The sequence below is a fragment of the Solanum verrucosum genome, unplaced genomic scaffold, assembly GCF_900185275.1.
Source record: "Solanum verrucosum unplaced genomic scaffold, falcon-dt-bn FXZP01000012.1, whole genome shotgun sequence".
Lineage (NCBI taxonomy): Eukaryota > Viridiplantae > Streptophyta > Magnoliopsida > Solanales > Solanaceae > Solanum > Solanum verrucosum.
In genome coordinates, this window is record NW_026020063.1 from 4,300,192 (window position 1) to 4,318,252 (window position 18,061).

Sequence of the window (18,061 nt, forward strand, 5' to 3'; positions counted from 1 at the left end):
GATTAGTAAACCCTTTGTTACCTATGGCATGTGATTCAATCATACTAATACTTGTATGGTACAATCCAGAAGAAAATGCGGGTAATTTTTCATGCACATATTTTTGCCCCAATTTTACTGTAGTAATATAAAGGTATTCAACCTTTCCTTCATTGGCAGTCTCAACATGGTAGCCATTTTGGCGAATAACCTTGAAACTTAATAAGTTTCTTTGAGACTTACTACAGTACAACTCATTTTTAATATTTAATATCGTTCCCCTAGGTAGTAGTAAGGCCGCTCTTCCAGAGCCCTCAATTAATTTTGCACTACCAGATATTGTATTAACATAAGCCTTTTTCGTAATCAAATTAGAGAAATATTTCCTTTCTCTTAAAATAGTGTGAGTTGTAGCACTATCAAGAAGACACATATCTCCATTACTCATTTTGAACCAATTGAAGATTGAGGAATTTTATTTATCTTCATAAAATAAAAGTACATCATAAGAAATATGAAAAATCAACAACTATGCAAGAAAATAAAATTACTTTTTTTTCTGAATATAAAAACAACATAAGGAAAAGCTTAACAATTAAAAGCACATAAATAAAACAACATAATTATTTTCCCCAATCAAATGATCAAACATTAGTTTTGATCTCCAAAGAAGTCTTCAACTTCCAAATGAGTAATATCATCAAGGTCATCAAAATCATCATCTTTTAAAGCCAAATTTACTTCAATATTGTCATCATATTTTCGTGAAGGCCCTGTCTCGGCATCATTTTTATAAGTCAAGTGTGACTCCACCCGAGCATTAGAAGAAGATGCACCATTTTTATTTCTTTTTCTTTTCAAGGAATCTTGATAAAGCCTAATAAAATGCTCAGCTGCTCGGCATTCATTCTTCCAATGCCCTTTCATGCCACAACGATGACAATTGCCTCTTGAAGGATTGCTTTGAGAACCCATATTGTTCTCCCTTTTGTGGCGACCACCACCACGACGATTATTATATCGTCCTCTGCCATTGCCACGTCCACGCACATTATTTTGGCCCTGATTTTTATTTTTTCTTCTTTCAGACTGGCCATGTGCTTCAACCTCATTTGCTTCCGGTAACGGAGTAGTTCCCGTGGGACGGGCCTCATGGTTTTTCAATAAAAGAGTATTATGTTGCTCAGCCACAAGAAGGCATGAGATCAACTCAGAATACTTTTTGAATCCCCTTTCACGATATTGCTGCTATAATACCAAATTTGAGGCATGAAAAGTTGTGAGAGTCTTTTCCAACATGTCCTCATCTTTTATATTTTCCCCACATAATTTCAATTGGGAAGTAATTTTGTATACAGCAGAATTATATTCACATATAGTTTTAAAATCTTCTAACCGCAAGTGAATCCATTCATAACGAGCCCTTGGCAATACCGTTGCCTTAAGGTGGTCATACCTTTCCTTCAAACCAGTCCACAATTCAAGTGGATCTTTTATTGTAAGGTATTCAACCTTCAATCCTTCATCCAGATGATGACGAAGGAAAATCATTACCTTTGCTTTGTCCTGACTCGACGTTGTATTACCATTGGTAATAGTGGCACCAAGACCTTTAGCGTCAAGGTGAATTTCAGCATCGAGTACCCATGACAAGTAATTATATCCAGAAATGTCAAGTGTCACGAACTCAAGCTTTGATAAATTCGACATGATAAAACTATCATAAAAAATAATTAAATTAGAGTAAACTAGACAATGAGTAAATAATTAAGTAGCAAAACTTTTTTTTTTCATCAAAGTAAAATTAGCATACAATCTAAATTAATATTATGCCTCACAAATAACAAAAATAACTTTTAGTAAAATTGTTAGATAAAGTCTTTTCATTAAAAATTAATCAATAGTATAGATAATTCACTTTTTCCATTGAGAATAGAAAACACTAGAATTTGTAATCCATTCATTTTTTTTATTATTATTTTTTCACTAAACAGTGACCTTCATCTTCTCTTCGCAAAATCGATAAATAGTTAGCCTTTTTTCATTGAATTATAAACAAAATGTAAAGCAGAAAAAGTATAGCCACATTTTAATAATTTTAACATTAGATTATAAATGGATACCTCACAAGAAATGTTGTTCAACCTTGAGACTTTGTGCTGATAACGTATTGTAAAACTTAAGAACAAAAGAACAATATAAAGAGGAAGAGAAGAAGAATATAAGACAAGAGGAACAATATAAGGTAACTTTCTTTCTTTCAAGTATCATCAACATTATTCTCAACACCACTATTTATAGGATTACATTGAGGAATACCAAAGGGTGTCATAAACATTACATTAAACCTTGAGAATTACTACCCATTAAGGAGGAAATAAACCTAGGAGTTATGGTCCTCCAATTAACTATATTATCAACAACATTACTACCAATAAAGGATGAAATTAACCTAGGAGTTATGGTCATCCATTTGACCACATTATCAACAACATTACTACTCATAAAGGAGGGAAATTAACCAAGGAGTTATGGTCATCCATTTAACCACCAAAATGATTTACAACAGATAAGTTATTTTGAAGAATTTTGTTCTATTCATGAACTGCTACGAATATTGGTGATGGTTATAGGTTGCTCTTCTTTAAAAATAACATTAGATAATTATGAAATATTCTCATAATTTTGATGATAATTTGTAAAAGTATTTTCTATTGAAGGGCTAGGAATAATGTTTACCTTTACAAAAATCAAAGCCCTATGGTATAATACAAGAACTAAGACATTGATTATCAATATTTATGTCACTATTTGGATCTTCATCCATGGTTATCAATGGATAGAAAAAAACAAATCATGCATAAACAAGTTCTTGTAATACTGGATCCACAAATTCATCTATCATCAATTTAATTAATACATCATTAAAACTACATATAAATTTACTAAACTATTACTATTATACTATACAAGAAAGGAGAATAAGCACACAACTGGCAGTTAACATGTCAGCTTTCGTTGTGTGCTTACCTTCACATTGAACTACTTGACTTATTGGTTTAAGCTTGACTTTTTAAGTACAAGGTCTGGGGTTTGAACCTAGGCAACATCTTTTTTTTTTTTTTTTTATTTCAATTCATTTGAAGCTTTTCACATTTCGTATTACGTAAATATATTTCATATTCATATTTTATTTATTTCATCTTTTAGTTTACATAAAAATATTTTATTATTATAAGAAAACCTATCTACATAAATGAATTTTTACTATAAAAAACAAATTAAATAAGTACTACTTAATTAAGTGTAACAAATATCTACGATGTTATAAATTTAATTTTTTTATTTATTTGCCCATTTTTATCTATAAACTACCTTTTATTTCGAATATTAATGTTAGATTGTTAATATTATATCTATAAAAAACAAATATAATTGAATTTAAAAAATTAAAAATACCACAAATAAACATTACGAATTTCAAATAATAATGATTGGACCTGTGAGCACGGGCTTCCCCTTTCTAGTATTTAAACAAAAGTGAAACAACATATATAAGAGAAACAATACGTGATGGTCAAGGTTTTTTTTTTTTTTTTTGGCTTCTATTCCCCTATTTAACCATCTTAGCTGTTTATGAATTGGGGATGGGTGACGCAATTCTCGAGTGATCGGATACATTTTGAGAATGTATTTCAGTTTTAAAAGTTGAAAATTTGAAAAATTTGACCAATGTCAATATTTGAGATTGCAAGGTTAAATCAAAATTTTAATGATTCCACTAGATTTGGAGGGTTATTTATGGCTTAATTGGAGGTTCGACATGATTCTCTAGTCTTTCAGTCATATTTTGGATCTTTTATAGATTTTTTGTTTTCTAAAGTTTTGAATTGACCACGGTCAGCATTCAGTAAAGATAACCCTGAAATAGTGATCGACTTGATATTTTCAATAGGTACAATTGTGTTTTTGGGTAGAGTATCTCTTACTTTTCTTAAATTTAGCTTGAGTGACAACTTATTGTGCAAAACATATTATGAGTCAAGATAAGAAATTATAAATCACAAAGATAAAGAAATTTTGAACACTCAATGCTTGTACCTTGAGATGTACTCCTTCTCTTACATCGTGAAACACATTATTTCTTAAATATCTTCTTTGTACAACATGCAAAATAACTAGAAGTGAGGCATCTCACTTTGTTAATAGCTTTGTGAGCAAGCTAAGAAAGGCCACAAAAAAAAAGTAAAGTGTGAAAAATGGAATTGTAATGGTTAAACAACCTTTCATCCTTTAGATGAAAAATGACAAAAGAAAAAAAGAATATATCCATTACTTCCTTTCAACTCCACCATGGAAAATTATCCATACTTGTTTCCTTGATAATTTATATATATATATATATATATATATATATATATATATATATATATATACACACACTTACAAGTAATTAAATTAGTATACACACAAAAGATAAACAACATGATAGAAACATCACCACCACCATCTTTCTCTATGATGTTATTAGTCATTTTATCATTTTTATCGATATTTTCGTTTACAAATACTCATGCTCATCATTGTAGTAATGATTTCTTGTCCGAGGCGAAGAATAGAAATCTAATCAACTTAACATTTTCCAAGAGATATATGGAAAGCAATGGAGTTGAAGTAGCCATGTATCTACACGAAAACACTCGAAAACTTGACATAATGGTGGGAGCTAAGTTAAAAGAAGAAGAAGAAACAGGATGGCTAGCATGGGGTTTGAACCCTGGTCCAGAAGATAGAATGGTTGGAACACAAGCTCTTATAGGTATAAAGACTAAGAATGATGAAAAGTTACTTAAGGATACATACAACATTACTAGTTATACCAAGTTAGGTTGTCAACTATTGCCTTCTCCTATTGACTTAAACATAAGTAATTTCAATTTTATTTACATTAGTAAACTTAAATATCATGTTATATTAGCAACTATTATTCTTCCAATGAAATATGATTTGTCAAGGTTGAATCAAGTGTGGCAAGTTGGAATTAATATTGGGGCAGTAGGGAATAAAGAACTAAAGATGCATGGAAAAGGCCTCATGAATTATGATAGTAGTGAAACAATTAACTTGTGGACAGGCAAAGGTCGAGGCAATAGAGTTCATGAATCTAGCAAAATAAGACAAGTAAGTCAAGCTTCTATAATTTTTTTGAATTTTTTTATTGTTAACAAAAATATGTATGATGTGTCAAAATATGATTTAATCATCTAGTCTTAAACATGTCACTTGAAACATTTTTTTATTGTTAACAAAATTATGTATGATGTGTCAAAATACTTTTTAATCATCTGGTCTTAAACATGTCACTTGGAACATTGATAATAAGAAGTTGGCAAACTAAAAAAAAATAAACAGAATAAAAAGAAAAGTAAAATAAATAAATGGAAAGAAGTAATACTTGTAGCAATATATATATATATATATATATATATAGAATGTTCATGCCTACTATTTTATGCTTTTCATGAAGTTTTTCTTACTACACTTGAGGGTATGTTGGTAGGACCCACAAATATAAAATTTAAGTCTATTTTTTGTGAGGAAAAAAGAAGCCTCACACGACTAATATCAATTATTCTATGACACAAAATTTTAGTTCTTTTTTTACTGATTTGATACTCTCTTTATTGCATAATGATGAATTAAGAATATATATATATGTGTGTGTGTGCAGGTTCATGGGATATTAAATATTATTGGGTGGGGTACAGTGCTTCCTATTGGTGTGATTATAGCAAGGAATTTTAGAGAGTTTCCATTACCTTGGTTGGGTTGGAGAAAATATCATATTTCATGCCAAACAATTGGGTACCTTGTGGGAACAACAGGATGGGCTGTTGGAATATGGCTTGGTAAAGCGTCCAAATATTATTCCTTTCCCAAACATGGAACTTATGGCATTTTCATATTTGCTTTTGCCACCATACAAGTAAGACAGACACTCTCGATTTCAATTTATTTGTCTGATTTTTAATTTAATACGAAGTTTTTAAAATTTTGTGATCTGAAATTAATGATATATGTAGAATATACCTAAATGTCTCTTAATCTTATGGTCTTAGACTCTTAAATATGTCATGTGGAAAGTTAGAATTAAAAAATTATTAAAAAGAGAAAGAGATATTAATTTCTTTTTTTAAATAATTTAAAATAAAAAGTAAAACATACAAATTACAACGAAGAGAATGTATATATATTGGTAATTTGGCATATCATGTAATTTAGTCTCTTTTACAATTACATGGCAAATAAGTTGTATTATATTATTCTCAAATATAAAGCAATATTATAATTTTTACTTAACACAATATTATTCTATAATTGGTTCTACAGTTAATAATTTATTAGATTTGTGAAAATTCACAAGTAGAACAGAATGAAAAATGCACATGTTAATCTATACGTAAAAAAAAAATGTTTCGCACATGTTAATCTCCAAATATTATTCCTTTCCCAAACATGGAACTTATGGCCTTTTCATATTTGATTTTGACCACCATACAAGTAAGACACTCACTCTCTATTTCAATTTATTTGTCTGATTTTTAGTTTGATACGAAGTTTTAGAAAATTAAAAAGATTTTAAAATTTTGTGGTCTGAAATTAATGATATATGTAGAATATACCTAAATGTCTTTTAATCTTATGGTATAAGATTCTTAAACATCTCATGTGGAAAGTTAGAATTAAAAAAATTATCAAAAAGGAAAGAGACATTAATTTCTTTTTAAAACAGTTTAAAAAGAAAAGTAAGACATACAAATTAAAACAAAGAGAAGGTATATATATTGGTAATTTGGCATATCATGTAATTTAGTCTCTTTTACAATTACATGGCAAATAAGTTGTATTATATTATCCTTAAATATAAAGAAATATTATAATTTTACTTAACACATTATTATTCTATAATTGGTTCTACCGTTAATAATTTATTAGATTTGTGAAAATTCACAAGAAGAACAGAATGAAAAATGCACATGTTAATCTATAGGTAGAAAAAAAAATTATCTAGCAATACAGTATAATTTTTCATCGAAATAATGGTGTCAGTTGACACCTCTCAAATACATATGGCTCTGCTAATGAGTCAACATCAAGAAATTTTACATTGATAGTATATTTTAATCGGTCATAGCAGGATATTAAAATTTTGTAATGTTCCAAAATTATTATTCAAATAAAAAAAAAATCAAATAGAAAAGTATATATATACTTTTGTGGAATATTTGCTAAATTAGTTGGACTCAACATGAGTAAAACGTTGATAGTATCATTCAATATCTGTCAAATAAGAAAATGTATCATTCTTTTTAGTTACAGTTTATATAGTCAACATATTGCTGTTTGCCACCTTTAACCATTGATGATGTAAACAGACTTGTGGAAACCCTCTAAATTTACTGTTTAATCATTTTCTCCCAAAATTACAACTTTACTTAAACATGAATGATACTTAAAGAGTTTCATACAAGTATAACATCACATATTTGTGAATGCAGATGTTGTTTTTCAAATTTAAACCAGGCGATCGCGATGAATTTCGTATGTATAGGAACATGTTTCATCATGTTGTTGGATATTCGTTACTGATTGTGAGTTGTATCAACATATTGAAAGGGATACACATAATGCATCTGGACTACACATACTGGAAACCAGCTTATTTAGGAATAGTTAGCTGTTTGGCTTTCATCTTTCTTGTTTTTGAAATTGTATCTTGGTTCAAATTTGTGTGTGATAAGTTTGGGTTTTGGATCTTATGTGCTAAGTGCATACCAAATGAGGAAGCAAATGAGAAAAAAGGTTCAAGAGAAGATGGAAGAGTTCAACCTAGTGATACACCAATAAACAACTAACAGTAGACACAAATAAGAGGTAGTAATTGCTATTATGTTTTGTCCAATTGTAAGTTTGTGTTAGAAGTTTTTTTTACTTCTTTTTGTGTGGTAGAATGTAGAGGCGTATTCGGGATTTCTGAAGGATTATGTGTGTATGCTACTATCGTTTGATATTTCTTTTTAGTTTTTTTTAATTCTATATTTGATACACGTTGAAGCCTGAATAATTCAATTGAATCCATCCTTAATTTGATTCTAATGTCATGATGATAATGACTTGATGAATAAACTACAATCAATATTCTTGTCACAAATAAACGTTACGTTATTCCGTTTGCAACTATTTTTGAATAGTTTTCCAATTGAAAAATGATCAATAATATCACAATTATTTATCACAAATACCTTAGTTCTTTTGTAGCAAAACTGTTATGTGTTACACACGAAGGAAAACATAAAATGTTTTCTAATTTTCTCATGTTTGGTTGGCTTAAATGTTTTGGAAAATATTTTTCAAATCAACTTATTTTCCTCAAATTTAAGAAAAATGACTTGCCTTTAAAAAGTAAGGAAAACATTTTCCAAAACTCATTTTGAACCTCGACACCTCGATCAGCTTTTCAACCTAATTCAAGTAGTGTCGATTTTCGATTCTAATCCTAAATCTGGCTCATGATTCTCAATTCTAGACCCGACTCTCAATCTCGATTCGAGATCCAAATCTCAAGTTTCGAATTGAACCAAGGTTAGATGTCGAGTTATGATTAGAGGTTGAATTTTGCGTCGGGTGTTGGGTCGGATTTCAAATCAGGTGTCGAGATGGGGTTTCGAGTCGGATTTTGGGTTGAGAGTCGAGGTCGGATCTCATGCCAGGTTTCATATTTGGATATCGAATCGATTATCGGGGTCGGGTGTCATTGTCAAATATCGGGGTCGGATGTCGAAGTCAAATCTCTTTTTGAAAGTTGGGTTACGAATGGGGTACTGGGTCAGGTCTTGATTCAAAATCGAGTCTCAATTTTGATGTTGGGTCTCAATTTAAGTGTCGGTGTTGGATCAGGGTTCAGAAGTCAAGTGTTGACGTTAGGGTTGGATTAAGGTTCGGTTGTAAGGTTTTTACTCGGGCGTCAGGGTCGGGTCTCAGTTTGAAAGTTAGTTCTTATTTTGGTGTCAACAACTGGGTCAGGAGTCGGGGTCAGGTCTCAGGTCGGGTGTCTAGCGAGGTCGAGTCTTGGGTCAGGGTCAGATCTCAGGTCAGGTGTACTCTAGTCGAGGTCGGGTCTTGGGTCAAGGTCGGATCTCGGGTTGAGTCAGATCTAGGGTCAGGACTTAGATTTAGATCTGGGTCGAAAGTCGGGTTAGGTATCGGGTCGAAAGTTGAGGTCGGGTTTCGAGTTCGGCTCGAGATCAGTTCTCGGGTCGGGGTTGGATCTCGTATCAAGTGTCGGGGTCGAATCTCGATTCAAAATCAGATCCAAAGTCAGATATTTGAGTCAAGAGTCAGGGTTAGGGCTGGGATCGGGTCCCAGTTGGGGTCCGGTCTCGGGGTCAAATCTTGGGTCGAAAGTTGGTGTGAGGTCTTGGGTTGGGTCTTAGGGTCAGATCCCAAGTCGATGTTAGTTCTTGGATCGAGATCGGGTCTTGAATTGAGTATTAAGGTCAGATCCCGATCCAAAATCAAATCTCGAGTTAGATGTTAAGGCCGAGAGTCAGGGTCAGGTCTTGAATCGAGTGTCAGAGTCGAATTTGATCCAAAATTGAATTTTGAGTCGGATGTTGGGGTCAGGAGTCGAGGTTGGGGTTGGATCTCGGGGTGGGGTCGGGTTTCAGGTCCCGAGTCGGGGTTAAGCCTCGTGTCAAATATTAGGGTTAAATCTCCAATCAGTTATTGGCGTCGGAAGTCAAGGTTGTGGTCAAGTCTCAAGTCGGGGTCAAGTCTCAGGTCACAGTCGGATCTGAGTCAAGGTTGGATCTCGGGTCATAGGTTAGGATAGGATCTCGGTCCAAAAGTTAGATCTTGAGTCGAATGTTGGGGTTGGGAGTCGAGATCGGATCCTGGTTCAAAAATTGGATCTTGATTCGGATGTTGGTGTCGGATATCGAGTCGGTTGGATCTCGGGTGGGGGTTAAATCTCGAATCAGGGTTGAGTCGATAGTCGAGGTTGAGTTTCAGATTTGGATCGGGTCGAGTCTCGGGGGTTGAATCTCAAATCAGTCATCGGAATCGTGTTTAGGTTTGGATCTCAGATCAAGAGTCGGGGTTAGGTTCTAGGTTGGGACTGAAGATTATGTCCCGAATTGGGTTAGGGTCAGGTCTCGTGTTGGATGTACGTGTTAAATCTGGATCGGGTGTCAGGATTAGATCCAAGGTCGAGTGTTGGGGTCGGATCCCGAATTGATTGTCAAGATTATGTTTTGGTTCTTGTGTCGGGTCGGGTATCAGATCTATTATTATGGTTGGTTTTCATGTCAAAACTTATTTTCCTAAAAAGTATTTTTTACTCTCTAGCCAAGAAAAAAAATGGTTTTCATTAACCAACCTTACCTCTAACCAACCAAACATGAGAAAATAAGTTAGAAAACGAACTTATTTTTCAAGAACACACTTTTTAGGTAAATATTTTCCTTCGTACAAAACACAATCATTACTATTCGATGGAGAATAGTTTCAATAAGCTCAAAAAGGGAAAAAGATAGAGAGAAGACAAAAGAATATAAAAATTAAAAATAGCTCAAAGAGCTAGAGTGGGGAAAAAAAGGGGGGGAAACATAAAAGAAGAAAAAGAATTAGATTACGAACTTTTAAATTTTTTGGTCAAGAAGTAAACCAATTGAGAAAAGAACAAGAGGGGAAAAGGTTTAATCGATATATAGTGTTATAATTCAAACATGGCCAGAATATATAACAACAAATTTATTTTGTGAATGGACTTTTGCTGGCAATATTGTTAGATTCAATGTTTTTTTCTTCCCTAATTAAAATGCTTAGCTAGAAACGTATAAAGAAATTAAGAAAAATTGAAAATGTAATCCAAAATTGGCAATTAGATAATGGTAAGAAAATTGGCATTAGCTCGGGAGAAGTTAATTGCAATGCTTTAAAACCTTTATTTTCACTATTTTTTAAATTTAAAATAGACTATTTTCTAAAACTTTAATTATTTGATCAGCTATTTAGTTGAAAAATATTAACAATTTATTGTAAATAATATAATAAATATTTATATGTTTATAAACTAGTGTTGGTTCGTGATATGCAAATGTCCTTATCTATATATACTTTTAACATTTATCAAAAGGAAACAAATTCTAAAGAAATTAAAGTTTAATTTAATAAAGAAGTTCACACATGTAATACTATTCTTGGGTTATTTTTATAAAGAATAATAAAATACCAATATATTTAAGACAATTTTTTGGAAACTAACAATTGTCACCATTTTATATATGAATTTGTGTTTGCATTATGGAATAAATCGCCCTAGACAAAAAGGAACGCAAGTACATATAACTAGGAAGAGCATAAAAGAGAGATATAAAACATAGCCTATTGAAGGCATCTAAAAGTTGAAGTTAGAGTAAGAGTAATTCTCTTGTAATTGTAACGTTCGATAATTTTTTAGAGTATATTGATACATAGTTTAAGAATATATTGATACATAGATACTTTATTAACTAATAATTTTGGGCCACGATCTTGAACCCACAATTTGAACCCATTATATTATTTATTTTTAAACTAGCAGAATCATGGGACATCAAAAGCGGTAAATTTATGGTTGATTTTTAAATATGATTTACTTTCTATATAAGTCTTACTTAGCCACAAAGAATTAAAGATGATGATGGCTAATAATGAGTAATATTTAGACCAGAGGAAATATTTCTAAATTGAGAAAAATCCTAATCTTTCTCTCCTCCCATTTTTCCGTCACCAAACAACCACCAACAGTACGAAACCCCAACTCCGGCGAGGATCATCAAGCTCTGATGAACTGAAGCAAACCGGTGAGGAGCTTCAAGCTCCGATGAACTGGAGCAAACCGGCGAGGAGCTTATTCTCTTTTTCTGAGTTCTGCTTCTCATTCCCTTCTTCTACTATTGTGTTCATTAATTTTCCTTTTAATTCTTAATTCCTTTGTAATTTTAATTACGAGTTAGTGAAATATATATATTGGTTGTTTGAGTTTGAATTGAGTTAGTCTAGTAATTGGGTTTGTTACAATCGTCTTCATCAAATATTGATCGTGGTCAGTGTTTTAAAAGGCGAGGGCGTGAGGCGGAGTGTTTTACTTAATTAGTATAGGGTGAGACGTGGGGCGTAAGCCTATGTATCTTTAAAATTTTAATTTACAATATAGTATAGTAATATAATAACACAAAATTATAAAAATACATCAATAGTTTGAAATAATTACAAGCATGATTAAAGAAAGTCATAGAAAATAAAACTTGTAACATGATTGTACAAGTATAAATAATCTAAAATCTTAACTTTCTAATAATAAAAGAATCATTATTTCTTAATATATATTTTTATCATACTATACAATTTACCTTCCTAAAAGAAAATAATCAATAAAACTTACTAGTATTATAATAAAAACATCACTCCATCATTAATAAAAATAAAATTCCTTTCAAATAGCTAGATAAAATATGATAATTTTGAGACATATGGACAAAACCATAAAGCCCAATGATAAGTGAAAAAGTAAAATTTCGCTACGTATTTTTAAAAGAAATGTTATGTAATATATAATCACCTTCACAGTGTTATCAAATAGTAAAGATGCGATACTACAACTGGTTATTTGAGTTACTCTCAATCTTCTTATCTCTATAGATTAAAAAAGTATTAAGTATCATTCATTTATTGAAAAATTATTAGGGTAAAAAATGTTAACTAAAAATTTTAACACATAATTTGTGTAAGATCTGTTAGGCGGGCCCCGAATGTTGGGGCATAAGTCTTATAAAACTAAGCCCCACACTTGAGTCTCGGGATATTTTGCTAGACCCCTGCTTCCGAACAAGCCCCGAAACAAGTTTTAACAGAGTCTTTTAAAACACTGATCGTGGTTAACTCAAAATTTTGAAATGAACTGAAATGCAATCAATGACCAAAATAACACCCAAGCGCTTCAAGATCAATGCAAAACTTTGCACATGTCATAAATCACCCTCCGAATCTAATGAAATCGTCAAAATCAAAATCCGACCTCGTTAATTCGAATTATTCGAATTTGGTCAAACTTTCCAAATTTTAAATTTTCAAAACTGAAATCTTCTATGAAACATATCCGATCATTTTTGAAATTGTGCCAGTCATTCCCAATGATTCCATATTTAATGCTTGAAATCTCACTTTTTTTTCTGCTCTTTCCATCTTGAGAACATTCTCAAAGATCTTAAAAACGTTATTCTATACAAATTTTCAACTTTTAAGAATTTTAACTTATTTACCATTGCTACTCATTTTCTAAATAAAATATATGACTAGTACCAAAGAAGAATAACTTATTTAATTATATATTTAATAACATTTCAACATGGTAGCTAATTATAATAGCAAACAAAAATTATTTCTGGTTTGTTATATAATTTAGCACTTTCTTTTAATTACTCATATTTAGGGTAAATAAGGTTAAATTATCTTTTTACTAGTTAGAATTTATCACTTTTCTCTAAAAATAAATTGTAAGTGAATACTTTCTTGTCCCAATTTATATGATATATTTAATTTTTCGAGAGTCAAACAATCTAAGTTTGATCGAGAATTTGCTCATGAAATCTTCAATGATTTAAAAATAAAAAATATATAATTTGTAAACTACGTAAAAAGTACTATAAGTCACGATAATTGACAATTCAAAATATTTAAAAAAATATAAAAAAAATTAACAATTAAAAATAGACATGTTTGAAACTCGAAATCTGAAAGTGTCACATAAATTGAGACAGAAGAAGTATAAAATATATTTTATGCGCTCTCAATTTATGTGACGATGTTTTATTATACTTTCCATATTCGGAAAAGCCAACTAGTCTAGTGGTTATGACATTTTCTTTCTTACAGAATAATTAGTCTACAAAGCCAGCTAGCAAAAGATAAAGAGTTTCTTGTTGAAATTAATAAAACTTCTGACATTTGGAGTGATTTAAAATAAAACTAAAGCCCCATCACCTTCAAGTTACATAAAAAATGTTATATCATGCAAAGCTGGAATGAGTTAGTGGAGATCATGTATATAACCTTCATATATATCATGCAAGTTGATATATCAATTCGTGCTAACCTTGATTAACTAATTAATCAATAAGAAAATTTCAGAAATAGCAAATATAATAGACATAATAAGACTCTATGACTATAGTTTCGATAATTGCGTTCCATAGCTATAGTTTTGTTTGGTATAGAGGTAGCAGTTTGTATATTTCGCTTGTGAATATACAAATTACAAATAGGGTAAGTATATACAAATTCCGTATTTATACATTTAGGAATTTTTCAGAATTTTGTTTGTATATTTCGCTTTTCAATATTCAAACAAGGTAATTTATTATGAATACTTCATAAATCGTATACAAATAGTTAGGATAAGCATATACAAAATTCTGAATTTATACAATCAAGAACCGAATTATACAAATTCTAAATTTATACAAATCAGGCGAATAACAAGAATTCGGAAACTATAGCCGATAATTACAATTTTCTTAAACTATAACTATAGTCCATAATATAAGCTAAATATATGCTATTCTTCGTAATTTTTCTTTAATTAATTAAACAAACAGAATAATTCAAAGTCAGAACATTACATAAAAGATACGATATTATTCTTTTTTATGTCTTTGACCTTGTATAACTAATTAATTAATTAACTACGCGGTTATATGATAATTTGCCTATAAAAATCGAATTGTAACTAACAATTTTGTATGTACAAGAATTAACTAAGAGTAACAAAATGAATTCATTGGCGCTACTTTCTTGTTTGATTCTTTGTTTTTCTGTATTTACTAATGCTTCTTACAAGTATAGTTACGATTATACGTCTCCACCACCACCACCAAAAAAGTCTGGATATCCGTCATTGCCACCAAAAAAATCGACGTTTGGTATTGGCTTCTATTCAAAATCATGTCCACAAGCTGAAGGCATTATAAGAAAAGCTGTATTCAAAGCTGTTCTTATGAATCCTGGCTTTGCTGCTGGCATTATTCGTATGCATTTCCATGATTGCTTTATCAGGGTATGTAACGCTTTTTACACACAATTAAAATTATGTTTTATGTATATATAGTAGATGTTGAACCCCTTTGACTTCTTTGTATGTTGCATACTTAGCGAAAATCCTGACTCTGCTACGTACTGTTAAGAATAATCATGTTAATGTATTTACTTTAGGTCCTATTCTATGTTTTCTACGAGTTTGTTTGGTCATGTTAGGGAAATACATAATATATGGTGAAATTCTAGTACATCTATGACTAGAAAACTGTTGGCATTATTCATATGCATTTCCATGGTTGCTTTATCAGGGTAACACTTTTACATAGTAGATGTTGAACCCTTTTTGATTTTTTCTGTATGTGTTTACTTATTCAAATTTTGAACATACGTAGTGAAAATCCTGCCTATGTTGCTACTGTTAAAGAATAATCATGTTAATGTATTTACTTTAGGTCCTATGTTTTCTAGGAGTTTTTTTTTTTTTGTCATGTTAGTGATAACATAAAATGTAGTGAAATTCTGACAATTTCACTATAACAAAAACAACTTTTAGCAGTAAGAAATGTACACATTAACAAAGAGTGATAAAATCTTTACCGACATTAGTTAATTGTCATTGGATCCAGTGTCACTACAGGCTTTAGAGACATTTACAAAGAGTGCTAAATGTCACTAAAGGTAATTTTTGATGCAATGTTTTTGATTTATTTGTTGAATGCTAACTTACATTTGTGTTTGTTATTTTCTTGTTTATAGGGTTGTGATGGTTCAGTGTTGCTGGATTCAGTTCCTGGAAAGGAAACAGCTGAGAAAGATAGTCCCATTAACAACCCGAGCCTTCGAGGTTTTGGGGTTATTGATGAAGCCAAGGCATTGCTTGAAAAAGTATGTCCACACACAGTTTCATGTGCAGACATACTTGCTTATGCTGCTAGAGATAGCGCGTTTTTTGTAGGTGGTATAAAGTATGATGTACCAGGAGGACGTCGTGATGGACGTGTTTCATTGAGTTCTGAAGTCATTCAAAACCTCCCTCCACCTTTTTTCGATGCCAAGCAACTCGAAGACAACTTCAAAGCAAAAGGATTGTCACTTGATGAAATGGTGACTTTATCAGGAGCTCATTCAATTGGTGTCTCTCATTGTTCTTCTTTCTCTAATAGGCTTTATGGTTTCAATACTACACATCCTCAAGATCCTTCACTTGATCCTAGATATGCTTCTTTTTTGAAAAACAAGTGTCCTAGACCAATGAGTGATACTCAAGATGATCCTATTGTAAATCTTGATGTTTCATCACCTATTCACCTTGACAACAAGTATTATCTCAATTTGAGGAACCATAAGGGACTATTGACTTCTGATCAGACGTTGTATGAAAGTCCTTTAACTTCTAAGTTGGTGTTGAATAACGTTAAGTTTCGATCGACTTGGACACGTAAGTTTGCTAATGCAATGGTTCATATGGGTTCAATTGAAATCCTTACCGGTAACAAGGGTGAGATCAGGAAGAACTGTCATTTCATCAACTGAGTTAATAAATTCCAACAGGTTTATCGCTCCCATGGGGTGTGGCTTAGTTGATTTATTGTATGTTAACATTTGTGTGAGCTTTTGTATTCTTTTGGTTCGATTTAATTTCTTCCTACTACATTGTGTTGAATGTTGATTGTTAAATGTAATGTAAGTACCTTTTGTATCATTGCATATGTTTATGGAAAGGGAATAAATTTAAGCTCTCTACCTCTATGTTCCTTTTTTAAAAAAAAATTGTACCTACATTTTTTTCTACTTGAAATATCCAAAATGTTTGACACCATATCAATCACTCTTATACAACATTTTTCAAAGGGAAAATACATAAAAACCCCCTTGAACTTGGCACGAAAACTTACTTTAGTACTTCAACTACACGGGTGTTTATATACCCCTAATCTCATTTAAAGTGAATAAATACCACCCTGAGAATACAAAACCAATCTCACAATGGCAAGTATATTACACACGCACCAAGTCATTGCCATATCAACGCCACATCATTGCCACGTCAGAACCGTGTTGGAAATCAGTTTTAAAAATTTGTTTTTTTTCCTTCCCTTCTTCTTCTCTCTCCCATGTCAGAAATCAATTTTTAAAATTTAATTTTTTTTCCCTTCTCTCTCCAATGGATGCACTACATTCCACCTCCATTAGTGTTTTCTTAGTTCTTGCTTGATTATCATTAATTTTCACTAATGACTTCTCTATTTTCAACCTCACTATCTTCTAACAATTTCACCAATTTCTTTTGAGAAAATTCTCATACATTTTCTATCAATATCCATTGATGTGAGATTGCAACAAATATGGACCTACATTGAATTTTTTACCGATTTATTGCTCTCTTTGGTATTTGAGGACAAATAAATCAACTGAAAATGTAGATGAATTCGCCCCTTTAGTAAAAAAAATCAATCCTTTCCAATATTCCATCTTCAAAAACCCTTATTTTTTCATGACATACAACAATCATAATTTTTGAAATATGTGTTAATGAAATTTTCTTTTGTTTGACAGAAATCTCAAGTTTGATCGGAACAAAGTTTAATGGATTTTCTCTCTTTAGTAGATCTGGAAAAAAAAAGAAAAAGAGATGAAGATTAAGATGCAGGTGAGGTAGGGTACAATGGGGGTGTTCAAAGAGGGAGAAAGGGGGCGAGATAAGGGGTTCAGAATAAGTGAAAAGGGCTGGGGGGTTTTGCAGAAGAAGAAAAAGGGGATTGGGGGTGGGTGGGTTTGGAGAAGATGAAAGTAAGGGTGGCCGGGTGGGTGATTTTTTTTCTTTTTTAATTATATAATACATATATTAGTGGGACCAATTTTTTAATCAAAAAGAAAGATGCGCTTGACTATTTTCTTTATGCCGTCAACATTAAGGGGGATATTTATTCACTTTAAATGAGAT

At 31.4% G+C, this 18,061-nt stretch overlaps 3 protein-coding genes across 3 annotated transcripts; 2 read left to right on the forward strand and 1 right to left on the reverse strand.

The window, feature by feature from the left end:
* Positions 1 to 630: 630 nt before the first annotated feature.
* On the reverse strand, positions 631 to 1,689 carry LOC125823518 (uncharacterized). The gene is made up of 2 exons (XM_049502894.1): positions 1,336 to 1,689; positions 631 to 1,227 (listed from the first exon to the last, which is right to left on the reverse strand). Exons 1-2 carry the CDS (start codon positions 1,687 to 1,689, stop codon positions 631 to 633), a joined length of 951 nt encoding a protein of 316 aa, XP_049358851.1.
* Positions 1,690 to 4,448: 2,759 nt separating this feature from the next.
* Positions 4,449 to 7,895, forward strand: LOC125823509 (cytochrome b561 and DOMON domain-containing protein At4g12980-like). The gene is made up of 3 exons (XM_049502890.1): positions 4,449 to 5,160; positions 5,711 to 5,965; positions 7,539 to 7,895. The coding sequence occupies exons 1-3, from the start codon at positions 4,465 to 4,467 to the stop codon at positions 7,893 to 7,895; spliced, it is 1,308 nt and encodes a 435-aa protein (XP_049358847.1). The 5' UTR covers positions 4,449 to 4,464.
* A 6,950-nt stretch (positions 7,896 to 14,845) lies between these two features.
* Positions 14,846 to 16,674, forward strand: LOC125823503 (peroxidase 5-like). Its single transcript, XM_049502883.1, has 2 exons — positions 14,846 to 15,136; positions 15,874 to 16,674. The coding sequence occupies exons 1-2, from the start codon at positions 14,852 to 14,854 to the stop codon at positions 16,648 to 16,650; spliced, it is 1,062 nt and encodes a 353-aa protein (XP_049358840.1). The 5' UTR covers positions 14,846 to 14,851; the 3' UTR covers positions 16,651 to 16,674.
* Positions 16,675 to 18,061: the final 1,387 nt, after the last annotated feature.